The 15,885-nt window shown below is 44.2% G+C and overlaps 1 protein-coding gene across 1 annotated transcript in view; it reads right to left on the minus strand.

The window, feature by feature from the left end:
- Positions 1-1,122: 1,122 nt before the first annotated feature.
- The window catches only part of bgnb (biglycan b), a 29,201-nt gene continuing 14,438 nt past the window's right edge, over positions 1,123-15,885 (minus strand). Inside the window, exons 3-8 of the mRNA XM_063015258.1 lie at positions 13,246-13,358; positions 5,793-6,006; positions 5,551-5,661; positions 3,467-3,560; positions 2,236-2,374; positions 1,123-2,025 (exon numbers count right to left, since the gene is read on the minus strand). Coding sequence (XP_062871328.1) covers positions 1,828-2,025; positions 2,236-2,374; positions 3,467-3,560; positions 5,551-5,661; positions 5,793-6,006; positions 13,246-13,358 — 869 coding nt within the window. The 3' untranslated portion in view covers positions 1,123-1,827. The remainder of the gene's footprint in view (positions 2,026-2,235; positions 2,375-3,466; positions 3,561-5,550; positions 5,662-5,792; positions 6,007-13,245; positions 13,359-15,885) is intronic.

Consider the following 15,885-nt stretch of genomic DNA (forward strand, 5'->3'; position numbering starts at 1 on the left):
TTTTAGAGGTGGCCATGGCTGATCTGGTTCACACTAGGGGTGGGCGGATCGGTCCAAATATCGATAGTATCGATACCAACTTGGTATTGGAATCGGATCGATATTAGTACATTGGTAAGCATTGGAAGATTGTAAGTTTTTTAATTACTTTGCTTTGCACATACAGAAATAGGGCAATTTTATGAAAATGATAGTATAAATTAGACGTACCTAAAGTACGGACGCACCTTACGCACTTTGCGCATTCTACGCAATTGAGTCGGAGCATGCGTAGTGAGACTCCACAGCATTCCCCTTTTCTTTCAGCCTCTACTCTTCTGAAAAGGCTTTTCACTATACAGTAGAAGTGTGTTTGTGGAAATTTACCCCATTTTATTAAAAGAGCATTTGTGAGGTCAGTCACTAACAATGGACAAAAATGCCTGGCTTGCAATTGACATTGAAATTCTTTATTATCAAACTAGGAGCAGGGTCATGCTGAAACAATTAAAGGTCTTTCCAAATTTGTTGCTCACAAAGTTATTATTAAAGTATATAAATAATTGTGTACATTTTTATAAAAGGGTACCAGTGCAGTAGCCGTTTTAACCAACATGGATTAATTGTTGTATTATTTGTTTACGAGTCTCCTGACAAATATCTAATTAAAAACATTTAAAATACTGAAATATAGATGAATTAGCTTATATGACTTTGCACTTGCTAAGATAGCTTCTTTGTTATGCTGTCACTCATCATGCCAAGCTTCAGCACTTTTACGCTCCCTGGTTAACAATAAATCAGGACGTGATGATATTGCCTGGTGGCCAGGCATTTAAGAGAGTTTTCCATGCGCAGTGTGGATTGTTCTTTGGATTTCACTGAAAAATAAATAACACAGAGAGAAACAAAACTAAGGATATTCATAAGTGGTTCCAGCTGTCTAATTTTGTCAGCAGTTTGAACTGCTTTGATAATCAAAACTGTCCCAAAATAATTATCAGTTAACACGTTAACCTGATAATAATGCACTCAAAATCAAGCCGTCTCATTATAGCTAAATTACTAAAGGTGTTGGTAGATAATGGAGAATATGGATGTGGATAATCTTGTATGCATAATGAATTGTGACACAACATCATCTCACTTGAATGCATCCTATCCATCAATTTATTTATTTGTCACAGCTTTTAGACCATGATCATACCACATTTCTAGCCCTCTATTCAAACTGAAAAGATTTTTTATTCTCAACATGCAGCAGATGAGCAAAGTACAAGCATAGATGGGCTCAACCCACCCAGAACGACCAGCTGGAATGCAGAGACATTGTGCAAAATAGGACATTTGAAAAGATCAGCTCCAGGCTTACTGAATGCACTGAAGGAGCAAATGGGACAACAAGGTCAGACAAACTGCATATAAAGAATAGTACATGTGCATCTTTATTACTTACAATACTTTACTTCCCGCCACCCCCTCAGAAGAGACCCCTAAAGCATGAAAAGCAATTCAGTGACTCAGTAAAAACTCAGACTACAAATAAAAAATCTAAAAATAATGTATACTTAAAAATGAAGATCTACTCTTGCCAGACTTCAATAGTAGTAGTAGTAAAATATTTTGTGTCTAACAGCTGGCTATAGTTTGAACTTAAAAGCTCATTAAATGGTTGAAAGAATTTGCTTTGGTTGTGCACTTAGCGTGTGTGCTTCCACACATTTCACCATAACAAATTACATTAAATAAAACTGCATGCACCCCACTCTTCTGATTTTTACTCCTCTGTTTAGTTTGATGTCAAGTATCAGCCACTTTCATATTTCTCTTCTTGTCTTCTCTGTGTCTCTACTTCTTGTAGTTTCCAAAATGAATGGACATTCGGTCACTGACACAGCGGAAAGTGGCAGGTTGCACTTCCCAGTACTGGACGGGATTGCTGTAAAGACTAATGCCGTTGTAGAAGCTCCTCTTCACACCAAAGGATCGAGGACAGAAGTCGTCAATGCTCACTTGACTTATGTTGTTAGAATGGAGGTAGACCACCTAAAAAAAGAACATGTAATGTTGGTGATCAACATGCACAATAAGCTAATTTTAAATATTTGAGTAAAATTAGAGCATTTGCTGATGCTGCTCTCAACTCGCAAATTCTATCCCTGCTCCCATCGTGGTAGATCTGACTTACATCAGATCTGACTCTGGCAGACATATTTACACTATGCTCTCCTCATTTTGACCTTCATCTTCACCCACCTGCAGATACTTCATGTCAGGAAGGCCCTTGGGGACGCGAGTGAGTCGGTTGTTTTCCAAATGCAGCTCTCTAAGGTTGGGTACGAAAGACAGACTGCCATTCTCAATATTGCGAATGTCGTTGTAGCCCAGGCCTAGTCTGGAAACCAAAACAAACATGTCAGAAAAAGGGCTTTTCTTTTTATTTCTATTGGTCAGTTTATTACAAAATATAGTAAACACAAAAGGGCATGAAAGAAAAAGTTGTTGCAGAAGCTTGGCATTATTGATTGGTGCACACAAAAATGGTCCTTAGCCTCCTTAGCTTAATAATTGGTGTAATTTATGATAATTTATGACTGATATTTATTTATAGCAGCAATGCCAGCAACCAAAAACTATCTATAATATAAAATTAGTCTTTTACATTGCTATAAAGAATTTTTAGCTTAGTCTTCTTTGTAGAACCGCTTTAAAGACTGCTTAGTACTGGGCATTTCTCTGGGCATTCTCAACTAGGTCATTGTAAAACTATTTAGTTCATATTAAATTCTGTTTCCTTACAACCATTCAGATAATATGAAATGTGAAATGTCAATATGAAATGCTGTATTTGCTTTTTAGACATAATGATTTCCTAATAGTTGACTTAATAGTCTGTTGACCTAATAGTCTGTCCATAGAACGTTATCCGAAAATGTTTGGAGATCATTCTGGTGCTTTTTTCTCTTTTATACCTTCCCATTAATCATTATGCATACATTTTGACTACAAGTATTGATTACAATGACTGCAACAGAGTATACACTTATATTAATGGTCTGTAGTAACGTCTCAAATCATTTAAATCAGCCATCACGTTTACATTAAAAAATCTAAAGTGTTTTGTACATGAATGGCCATGTGGGACCAGAAAGTGAACAAAATGCTTAAACCAAAGTTGTATCTAATACAGCTCAAAAGAAATTGCTGAATACGGAAAAAAACTTTTTTTAATCTATGCCACGCATTTGCAATTGAACTAATAGGGTAATGCATTAGGTGGCGCTGTTGCTACAGGTATACTTCAGAACCAGTGTCGCAAGTGTCAAGCTGTCACGGTCTGACGGGTAGTGTTTATTTTACTGTCTAAACGTCTATTTTTACAGCTGTTTCAAAACAAAAATGTAGACAGCAAAATAAATTGTAGCCTCAAGATTTAGATTTCTATCCCTCTGTGGGTGGAGCAGCAGATGCTAAGAGCCAGACTGACCTGTACAGTTGTTTATAGCGTCTCAGGTCCTCCAGCTCAATTGCTTGGATCTTGTTGTTGTCCAGATGGAGCTCGTGAAGGGTCTCTGGGAAGTCTAAGAGATTACGGGATCAATCAACATACAGTCAAAGTGGTGCGTACCGTGTGCAACTGAATGAAAATAAAGTTAGTTAACTCATTTGTAATTATTTACATGTATTCAGCCAAATCTAAAGCTCACATGGGGACATAAAATGATTTTGCCTTTGTTGAATCATAAAAATAGAAGACATACGCTAAATGCCCAAAATAACACACACCTACAGTGTATCACAAAAGTGAGTACACCCCTCACATTTCTGCAAATATTTCATTATATCTTTTCATGGGACAACACTATAGACATGAAACTTGGATATAACTTAGAGTAGTCAGTGTACAGCTTGTATAGCAGTGTAGATTTACTGTCTTCTGAAAATAACTCAACACACAGCCATTAATGTCTAAATAGCTGGCAACATACTGTAAGTGAGTACACCCCACAGTGAACATGTCCAAATTGTGCCCAAATGTGTCGTTGTCCCTCCCTGGTGTCATGTGTCAAGGTCCCAAGTGTAAATGGGGAGCAGGGCTGTTAAATTTGGTGTTTTGGGTACAATTCTCTCATACTGGCCACTGGATATTCAACATGGCACCTCATGGCAAAGAACTCTCTGAGGATGTGAGAAATAGAATTGTTGCTCTCCACAAAGATGGCCTGGGCTATAAGATGTTTGCTTACACCCTGAAACTGAGCTACAGCATGGTGGCCAAGGTCATACAGCGGTTTTCCAGGACAGGTTCCACTCGGAACAGGCTTCGCCAGGGTCGACCAAAGAAGTTGAGTCCACGTGTTCGGCGTCATATCCAGAGGTTGGCTTTAAAAAATAGACACATGAGTGCTGCCAGCATTGCTGCAGAGGTTGAAGACGTGGGAGGTCAGCCTGTCAGTGCTCAGACCATACGCCGCACACTGCATCAACTCGGTCTGCATAGTCGTCATCCCAGAAGGAAGCTGACGCACAAGAAAGCCAGCAAACAGTTTGCTGAAGACAAGCAGTCCAAGAACATGGATTACTGGAATGCCCTGTGGTCTGACGAGACCAAGATAAACTTGTTTGGCTCAGATGGTGTCCAGCATGTGTGGCGGCGCCCTGGTGAGAAGTACCAAGACAACTGTATCTTGCCTACAGTCAAGCATGGTGGTGGTAGCGTCATGGTCTTGGGCTGCATGAGTGTTGCTGGCACTGGGGAGCTGCAGTTCATTGAGGGAAACATGAATTCCAACATGTACTGTGACATTCTGAAACAGAGCATGATCCCCTCCCTTCGAAAACTGGGCCTCATGGCAGTTTTCCAACAGGATAACGACCCCAAACACAACCTCCAAGATGACAACTGCCTTGCTGAGGAAGCTGAAGGTAAAGGTGATGGACTAAACCCAATTGAGCACCTGTGGCGCATCCTCAAGTGGATGTCATCATGGAGGAGTGGAAGAGGATTCCAGTAGCAACCTGTGCAGCTCTGGTGAATTCCATGCCCAGGAGGGTTAAGGCAGTGCTGGATAATAATGGTGGTCACACAAAATATTGACACTTTGGGCACAATTTGGACATGTTCACTGTGGAGTGTACTCACTTATGTTGCCAGCCATTTAGACATTAATGGCTGTGTGTTGAGTTATTTTCAGAAGACAGTAAATCTACACTGCTATACAAGTTGTACACTGACTACTCTAAGTTATATCCAAGTTTTATTTCTATAGTGTTGTCCCATGAAAAGATATAATGAAATATTTGCAGAAATGTGAGGGGTGTACTCACTTTTGTGATACACTATATACTATTTACACCTTTTTAATGAAGTAAAACACTCACAGGTGAATCACACATGATGCTTTGACTGAATAAGCACAGATTCCCACAGACAGGCCCTTCCAGATCTACCCTGTTACACCCTCAAAGGAGGCTCATATGAATATTCATGGTTTTGAAATGGGATGTCCAACAAGTTTATGATCATGTTTCCACATTCATTTAGCCACATATTATATCTCTGATTATTACCTTTGGGCACGCCGGTTAGCTTGGCCTCTGAGATGCGCAGGTAGTTGAGTTTGAGGCCTTTAAACGCTCCAGGCTCAAAGCCGCTGTTCTGAATAGGGTTCCCACCCATTTCTGCAAGCCATATTTCAAAGTTAAAAATTAGTTCCAGTGCCCACCACAAAACCAACTGTCTCCGTCTAAAAAGGGAATTGTTGAGACAGACTGTAACCACTGGTATACATAAGAGCGAGGCAGATCCTGACCTATGCAGTTCATTTTGCTGAGGCCAGCGAAGGCTCCCGCTGGCACTTTCTTGATGTTGTTGTCATGGATGCGCAGCTCGACCAGAGAGGGTGGCAGGTTTTTGGGGACTGCCGTCAGCAGGTTCCGGGAGAAATACAGCTTTTGTAGGTGCCGCATAGGTGTAAAGGCCCGTGGATGAACTTTTGAGATCTTATTGTTGACCAGTGACAAAGCCTAATGAGACAAAAAGAAAACCACATCTATTTGGCAAATAGTAAACTTTTATTAAACCACTTTTGTTATTACCACATTTAGTAGTTGCCAAAACCCACTTCTGACACACTGTTGAGTTCCTCCTTTCACACAGCAGCAGAAGGGTGGGGGCCAACATGAGCCCTGTCCCAGACCAAAAGCAATTCACCATGTGTTGTTTTATGTGTCTGTGTCAACTTTTTTGTTGCACCTTACAAAAGTCCACAACACAAGACTAGAAATAAGGTAGAGGTAGAAAGTTCAGGTTTAGAACTTCAAAGTCCTTACCAGGATTTGTTCCAGCTACCGGTTCTTGCCAATAAACACAAACCAGCAGGCAGAATTATTATTAAAATCAACTGGGTGGTAAAAAGTGTGTCATGTGTTTCCTCTGGATGTTTTAGTTTCCACCTCCTAAGCCTTAGAACAACTGGTTACTCCAAATTATCATCAGGTGAGTAAATAGGCAAGCGTGTGTTCTTGTACAACTAAATTGCCATGTCCAGAGTGTATTCCTGTCATGCATTCAGTTTTTTTCCGGTATAGGCAGGCAGTGTATCCGCTATAATCCTGATCATGAAGTGGATACTGAAGATGAAAGAATGACTCCAGTAACAGCATGAAGCAAAGCTTTTATTTAGCAGTGTTCAAGGCCACACTAAATATTGTGTTTGAAACCCTGAACAAAGAAAAAGCTTTGCTCTGAGTGCAGGACGGAACTAAAATATTCAGTTTGGCACAGATCGAGACTTAGTAGACCAGCAGGAAATTCTGCAGTGGGACAAAATAATCTGATTCAACATCCTCTCGGATTGTTTGTTCACCTACTTTCTCACATTTTTTGACTTCCTATTAGGGCTGTCAAACGATTAAAATTTTTAATCGCGATTAATCTCAGAATTTCATATAGTTAATCGCGATTAATCGCATTAAAAAAAATCTGTGTAAATGTTATAGAAAACAAGGATTTTTAAGTGAAATGTTACAATTAAAATGGTGAACACATTTTATGCTAAATGTACTGATGTTAAAAACTGCTGGGACAAGAGAAAACTGTAAGGGAGTTTTATTCACTCACATACTAGGCAGTAAATGTCAGATTGTAGGTTAGAATTTCTCCATCAGCAAACATTGTAGATCAGCGGTGCTTTAGATGGGATAAGGCATAGTTATTGTATCAGACTTGTCTGTGGTTGTATCGTGACGATGGTTTGATGGACGTTTCTACACGAAGTGAGTGTGTTTTGACCCTTTGGGGCTTCCATAGTTCATGAACTAACGTGCTTGACTCAGCTTTCCGGTATTCGGTACAGAAGAAGAAGTTAATTAAGTGTAATAAAGTGTTCTGCTCCCGACAACTTGTGAATATAGCGTGTATTTATTTCTTTATTATGCAAGTGCATCACTACCACGATCGGTTACATTATGTTAACAAACCGCAAATGAAAAACGGTGGCAAGTCCGACATTAAAACGTTTGTTCTACCAGTCAAGTGTCAACATGAACTAGAATTTGTTATAAGGAGAAGCGGAGGACCCAAGAATGCAGAGAAATATATATATTTATTTGTTATAAACAATATATATTTTATAAAACACAAAATTGGAAAAGGATAACAAAAAACAAATCGGGAGAACCCCGATTTGAAGCCGCAGGCGCCGCAGGCAACTGAAAAAGACAAAAATGAAAAATATATAAATAAACACAATACCGCGAGTCACGAACCCGGATCGCCGGCGTGCGAGGCGTTCGTGTACTCACAGAGCTATCTACTAGCTGGAGAAAAAGGGGGAAGTCTCGCGCTTAAAAGGCGCCGAGAACAAACGGTCCCAAAACGCGGAGAAGAGAAACCAAAACCGAAACCGGCAAGAGTTTCGGAGTTTCTCGGACCAGCGCTGTCACCAGCTTCGCACCGCTGAGCTGGGAGGAAACCGATCTGCTAAGGGGGAAAAAATAGAGAACACAAAAAGGTTACTGCGCGGATCCGAACCGACGCTGACAGCGTCATAAACAAACGCTTAGCCCACTAGGCTAAGCTGGCACTGAAGGGTCCGCCTACTTTAGCGGATAAGATCTCTTCGCTGTACCGGCGGCTAGGCTAACGTTAGCCACCAGCTAACGGATACAGAGGAGATCTGGCAAAAAGGCGAGGAACAGAACAGCAGCGCGAGGACTGCGCGGGGTCGCACCGATCTTTCCCTACCTGGAAAAGAAAACCCTATTTACCTCTGTCTTTCAACATACACACCCGACCATTCTAGTAATGCCCGGGGATACCGAACTGACCCTGAAAAAAGGGGTGCGACTGCACAGCCATTGCGTGTGAAAACAAGAGAGAAGGTGCGACGCCTACAGCTATGCGAGGCTCACTTAAATAGCGCGAGTGCAGCTGCAGGTCGTTGCACTAATTAGGCAGCCTCCTATTTAAAGCTTTGCTGTTCTGTGCTCTGTAACACCTGCGACGCTGGGAGCTGGTGGTGCGTTCACCAGACGCCGCAGGTACCCTAACAGAACCCCCTCCTCTAGGGACAGCTCCTGAGGTCCCAAGATCCGCTGCCTGGTTCCGTCGGAACTCGCGGATCAGTTCCGGGTCCAGGATATGACGAGCCGGTACCCACGAACGTTCCTCGGGGCCAAAACCCTCCCAATCCACCAGGTATTGGGTGCTACCCTGCACTCTCCTGCTATCCAGGAGGCGGCGCACCGTGAATGCAGGGGCACCCTGGATGATACGAGGGGCGGGAGGTTGGGGAGGGGGTATAGCTCCCTCGCACGCAAATGGGCGAAGTTGGGAGACGTGGAAGGTTGGATGCGCCTTCATCCTGGGAGGTAGCTCCAACCTATATGTCACCGGGTTTATCCGTCTTACCACCTTGAACGGGCCAATATACCTCGGCGCCAGCTTATGAGGGGTACCTTTGACGGGGAGATCCCTCGTCGACAGGAGGACTCGTTGGCCCGGCCGGAACGTAAGAGCCGGCTGCCGTCTGCGGTCAGCATTGCGCTTCATGGTGCGCTGGGAGGCCAGAAGAGCCTCTCTTGCTTTCCGCCAGGCGGCACGGCAGCGACGGATATGTTGCTGCACAGTTGGGACCGCAACCTCTTGTTCCTGATCGGGAAACAGCGGAGGCGGGTATCCAAACTGTGCCTCAAACGGTGACATACCAAGTGCGGCGTGGTGCAGGGTATTGTGGGCAAATTCAGCCCACAACAGTTTATCCGCCCAAGTGGCTGGATTCCCTGCAGTTAAGCACCGAAGCATCTTGCCTAGGTCTTGAATGACCCGCTCTGACTGCCCGTTGGACTCAGGATGGTATCCTGAGGATAAACTAGCCGTCGCCCCGAGGAGTTGACAGAAGGCTCGCCAGCACTGACTCACAAACTGCGGGCCCCGATCCGACACAATGTCGGATGGGACCCCATGTGCTCTCACCACATGTTGCAGTATCGCCTGAGCGGTAGTCATGGCAGACGGGAGCTTGGGCAGCGGAACAAAGAGGCAAGACTTGGTGAACCGGTCAACAATCACCAGTACTACCGTGAATCCCCTGGATCTTGGCAAACCTGTCACAAAATCCAGTGCCAGATGGGACCATGGTCTGGAGGGCACTGGCAATGGATGGAGTAGTCCCCGTGGACGCTCTCTAGTGCTTTTATTTGTAGCACAGACAGCGCAGGTGCGGACAAAGTCCTTCACCTGACTCTCCATCCCCGGCCACCAAAACCTTCGGCGTAGCAACACCAGGGTCTTAAAGACTCCTGGGTGAGCCGCAAATGGGGACGCATGGGCCCATTCAAACACCTGCCGGCGAACTGTTGTTGGAACAAACAGTCGGTCAGGCGGACCTCCACCTGGGTCGGGCTCCACAACCTGAGCGTCCCGGACAACCTTGAATATGCCCCATGTGACCGGGGCAGCAATCTGACTCGCAGGGATGATGGGATCAGGCTCGGTTTCAGGTCTGGTCGGCTCCCACTGCCTGGATAAGGCATCCGGCTTACCGTTTTTCGACCCTGGTCTATAAGACAGAGTGAACTGGAAACGACCAAAAAAAAGGGACCAGCGAGCCTGACGAGAATTCATCCTCTTCGCTTGCTGGATAAACGACAGATTTTTATGGTCTGTCCAGACAAGGAAGGGATGTTTCGCCCCCTCAAGCCAATGTCGCCACTCATCCAGCGCTAGCTTGATGGCCAGAAGCTCCTTGTCTCCTACCGGGTAGTTACGCTCGGCAGGAGTTAAACGGTGCGAAAAGAAGGCGCAAGGATGGAGCTTCTTTTCTGGGCCCACTCTCTGGGAAAGCACTGCCCCAACCCCGACATCAGAGGCGTCCACTTCTACAATGAAAGGTTCCTCTGGATCGGGCAACTGCAACACGGGAGCAGTGGTAAGGAGAGCTTTCAGCCTGTTAAAGGCTTGTTGGGCTTGCACCGTCCATTTAAACGGACCCTTCCCAGTAAGGACCGTTAAAGGAGCGGCGACCGTACTAAAGTTCCGTACGAAACGCCTGAAAAGGTTTGCAAAGCCCAAAAACCTTTGCACCTGGCGTACGGAACAGGGAGTTGGCCAATCCTCCACTGATTTGATTTTAGCCGGATCCATTCGGAGGGCGCCCTGAGAAACAATAAACCCCAAAAATGAAATAGTTGGGGCATGGAAAACGGACTTCTCCAGCTTGACAAACAAATGGTGGTCGAGCAGAAGCTGGAGAATCCGGCGGACGTGCCTCACGTGTTCCTCGATGGACCGGCTAAAAATTAGGATATCGTCTAGATAAACGTAGACGTATCTATCAAGGGCCTCTCGCAGAGCCTCATTGATGAAGCGTTGGAAGACTGCAGGGGCATTCATTAACCCAAAGGGCATCACTAGATATTCATAGTGTCCCGTGGGCGTAATGAACGCAGTCTTCCACTCATCCCCTCGCCTGATCCGAATCAGGTTATACGCGCTGCGTAAATCAAGCTTCGAAAAAATGGAAGCTCGCTGAAGGGCTTCGAAAGCCGTGGCCATCAGCGGCAGCGGATACCGATCCTTGATTGTTATGGCGTTCAGACCCCGATAGTCAATGCAAGGGCGCAAGGTCCCGTCCTTCTTCCCAACAAAGAAGAACCCAGCCCCAGCTGGGGAGGACGAAGGACGAATGAAGCCCTGTTGGAGCGCTTCCCTAACGTACTCTTCCATGGCGGTCTTCTCGGGTCCCGACAGGGAGAAAAGACGCCCCCTAGGAGGAGATGTACCGGGGAGCAGATTTATAGCACAATCAAAGGGTCTGTGGGGGGGCAAGTCCCGCGCCCGGGACTTGCTAAAAACCTCATGAAGATCATGGTAAACAGGTGGTACCCGGGCCAGATCAGGGGCTATCGCGTCAGGCGATGGCGATGCCGGCGAGAGGCTAGCTGGCAACAAGCATGCATCCTGGCACCGCGTTCCCCAGGCAAAGATTGACCCAGTTACCCAGTCAATTTGGGGATTGTGCCTCCTAAGCCACGAGTGCCCTAGAACCACCTGGAGCTGAGGGACCTGAGTCACCAAGAAGGTGATCCGCTCCTCGTGGTTCCCCAGACGCATTGTAAGAGGAGGCGTCTGGTGGGTGATGGGACTACCGGCCACCGCTCGGTCGTCCACAGCGTGAACCGTGATGGGTACTCGTAGCGGTCGGAGCTCAATCCCCAACCTGCGCACCAGGCAGCGATCGATGAAACTTTCGACCGCGCCCGAATCAATACAAACCTTAAGCTCCACGTTCCCCGAACCCCAATGCAATGTCACGGTAAGAAACAAACCATGATCAGGGATGTTGGATCGGCTCACCCTCGACTCCCTGCCTTGAGAGTGGCCTACTCGTTTAACCGAGCACGGGCCCTCAGGGCGGAGTCGGGAGATGGTGGTGTGGCCGCCCTAGCTGATCCCAATTGCATGGGTTCAGGGTCCTGGTCCCGCAACGGCGGTCGGGGTGCGCCCTGGAACCGACCAAAGGGTGGATGCAACCCTCGCTCCCGAGCCCGCTGTCGGAGCCTGGTGTCAATGGTGGTTGCAAGGAGGTAAAAGGCCTTAAGCGAAGTGGGGAGCTCACGAGTGGCCAACTCGTCCTTAATTTTTTCCCCCAGCCCGCGATGGAAAATCGCAATTAATGCGCCCTCATCCCACCCACATTCAGCCGCTAGAGTGCCGCAGGCAACTGAAAAAGACAAAAATGAAAAATATATAAATAAACACAATACCGCGAGTCACGAACCCGGATCGCCGGCGTGCGAGGCGTTCGTGTACTCACAGAGCTATCTACTAGCTGGAGAAAAAGGGGGAAGTCTCGCGCTTAAAAGGCGCCGAGAACAAACGGTCCCAAAACGCGGAGAAGAGAAACCAAAACCGAAACCGGCAAGAGTTTCGGAGTTTCTCGGACCAGCGCTGTCACCAGCTTCGCACCGCTGAGCTGGGAGGAAACCGATCTGCTAAGGGGGAAAAAATAGAGAACACAAAAAGGTTACTGCGCGGATCCGAACCGACGCTGACAGCGTCATAAACAAACGCTTAGCCCACTAGGCTAAGCTGGCACTGAAGGGTCCGCCTACTTTAGCGGATAAGATCTCTTCGCTGTACCGGCGGCTAGGCTAACGTTAGCCACCAGCTAACGGATACAGAGGAGATCTGGCAAAAAGGCGAGGAACAGAACAGCAGCGCGAGGACTGCGCGGGGTCGCACCGATCTTTCCCTACCTGGAAAAGAAAACCCTATTTACCTCTGTCTTTCAACATACACACCCGACCATTCTAGTAATGCCCGGGGATACCGAACTGACCCTGAAAAAAGGGGTGCGACTGCACAGCCATTGCGTGTGAAAACAAGAGAGAAGGTGCGACGCCTACAGCTATGCGAGGCTCACTTAAATAGCGCGAGTGCAGCTGCAGGTCGTTGCACTAATTAGGCAGCCTCCTATTTAAAGCTTTGCTGTTCTGTGCTCTGTAACACCTGCGACGCTGGGAGCTGGTGGTGCGTTCACCAGACGCCGCAGGTACCCTAACAGAATTTGCGTTAATGGCACTAATTTTTTTAATCGCGTTAAATTGAGATTGCGTTAATGCGTTATTATCGCGTTAACTTCGACAGCCCTACTTCCTATATAAATCTGTCTCAAGTTTTAGTTAATTTACACCCAACTCCTTCTAAATGTGCCTCTATATTTTCTGTATTTCAGCATAATTCATGAGAGCTTTTCTTACGTAGAGGTTACTGAGGCCTTTGAAGTCGTTCTCCTTCAGTTCTGAAATGCGGTTGTTCTGCAGGTCCAGCAGTTTGGTGTCAGACGGGATGTTTTTGGGGACCTCTGTCAAACCTGAAAAACACAAATTATATATACATTACCACACTAGTACAACCAAACTGGATATAGTACTTGACTAATAATCCCTTCAACTGGTAATGGTCATTTTTACCAGTTTTAAATTTCTTGTAATGTAAGAAATTCCTGAAATTGGGAAAATACAATAAAAATGTACTACAGAATAGTGTATATAGCATATTGACACTGTTAAAATTTAAAAACTAGTTTGCGATAGTCACTGATAAAAACAAGTGGAATTTTAGCATATGAGTTTAAGTAATTGTTACCAGGTGCTCGGTGGCACAGTGGTAAAACGCGTACGCTCAGGTTCGATTCTCAGCACTGCTATCAGCCAACCTTGTGCTTACATAGATAGCAACACTGTGTCTAGGAGTTATGTTCTCTCTATATCCACATTAATTTTATTCCTGTCCCCAAAATATACCAGTAGGTGTAACAGCTTCTGTTAATTGCCTCTTAATGTGAGTGCATGAACAGGTGATGCCCTGTGATGGACTGGTTCTGTTCTAAGATGTGTTCTGGCCTTGTACTCGATGTTTAGGGTGGTGCCAGATGTAGAGGTAACCAAAATCAAATCAAATAAAAGGTTTTAATACAGATGTTGCTTGTTGCTTTGTGTTGATGATGTTTGCCGCAGTTGCTGGAATCATGGCTTAATATTTCCACTTACACAGAAAATAAATGATCAATTATCATTTAATACATGTAAGTTAAAATTCTTAGCCTTATAGTTTTCTATTCCTGAAGTTTTTTTAAATAAACATTATTGTAATTATTTATAGTTGCCTGGGTGATGCAGTGGTCTATACCCCTAGCCCACCATTGTGCCGATACAGGCTTGAGTCACAGCAGGTGCTATTGTTCAGCCAAACTGACATGATTGGCATTCTTTCTCGGGAATCTGGACCCACCGCAACCCTGACAGTGGTAAAAAAAAAAATATTTAAATGACTAAATTATAATTATTGATCTAGAATATGGTAACTGTTTAAAAATAATGCTTCTTCTGTGTCAAAAACCCCACCCAACTATGACAGCTTCTACCACATTCAGTGCAAAGCAGGGGGTGTGTTTACTGTGAGATCAGCTTACTGTTTATAAGCTGGGCCATGAACCACGCTGTCAATTTTCAGGGTCAGAAAAACCACATGGCTATGACCATCAATCAGTTTCCTTACTTCATATGAATCTGCATGCGAGACTGAAAAATAACAACAGTATAAGCACTGTAATATGTATAACTGACATTTATTACACCCAAGCAAAGTGGAGTAATTTATACCAGCTGCTATTCTAACTCAATTCATATAGATTCCTCTCATTTATATTGCAGTAAATGTTCAGCAACTAAAACCTCAGCTCCAGCAAACCACTTACAGGGGGTCTAGAAAAACACAGGAGAAAAATTGAACTTGGGTCAAAACTACGGGTCAAATTCCTACCCATAAGAACATAATGTATGTAAAGTTATTAGTGACACATTCTGACATTGTATGTTCTCCACTTACATTTTACTATGTTCCCAATGTAATATAATCCTCCCTATATTATTTAAATGTCAAGAAATACCAAACATGTCTTCATATGTCTGCTTACATGACAAACTTTTCTTTTACATTTAGGTGAAACTGTCAAGGTGAAACACTGGAAACAGACTGGCACCTTAATAAACATGTTTTATCATTCATTTTTAATTCTTCTAAAAACATAAATGTACGTATTTTAATTTATTTCAATTCCTGAAACTGCTCAGTCCCAAGCTCTTTAACTATCTCAATATTTTGAACGTATTTCAAAACAATAATCTCATTATCTTTAATGTATTTGTTATAAATTAAAGAATACAGTCCGGGATCAAGTTATCTTTATGCTAACCAGGTGTTTAACAAGAAACAGTTCATATGTCACTTCTAGCCACGTCGGCTCTATGTGGATATGACCATCAGCCCAGGAGTTAAGCCACACTTTGCTTTCAGAAATCCTGGAATGCTGTAAAAGTCCTAAATGGATTGTGATGTGATGCTGAAGTATTCTTCAAGGGATCAATAAGGTGGATGTGTACTTCAGAGCTTGTGCACTATTCAGACTATATAGGAGAACAATGGTCTTCATTCTTATGTTTGCCAAGTTATTCCTGAATAATTTTAGCATTGTGTATGAAACCATTTACAATTTATGCAAGCGTCTTTAAAAAGTGTGTTTACATCATAGGGTGCATCTGGTCAGAGTTTTGTCATATCTCTGAGTTTTGCCAGATTGTTGCTTATACCATCGCAGAGTCTATCCTTCATAACTGCAGGCAGTCAACATTGTGCATTAAAGGCATTTATTTGGTTTGTTAAAAATGTAAATCTATCCAGATGTAAAATGTGTAGCGATGGTTTGCTTATTAGATCATATTACTTTTTGTAAGCTTTACAAGAACTTTACCAAGGCCAGTCAATAATGCTGGCCAATGAAGTTTGGCTCAGAGTTGGCATTCCAATTTAATCTAAAAAAGTAAGATGGGTTTGAGGTC

The sequence above is a fragment of the Trichomycterus rosablanca genome, chromosome 19 (assembly GCF_030014385.1).
Source record: "Trichomycterus rosablanca isolate fTriRos1 chromosome 19, fTriRos1.hap1, whole genome shotgun sequence".
NCBI lineage: Eukaryota > Metazoa > Chordata > Actinopteri > Siluriformes > Trichomycteridae > Trichomycterus > Trichomycterus rosablanca.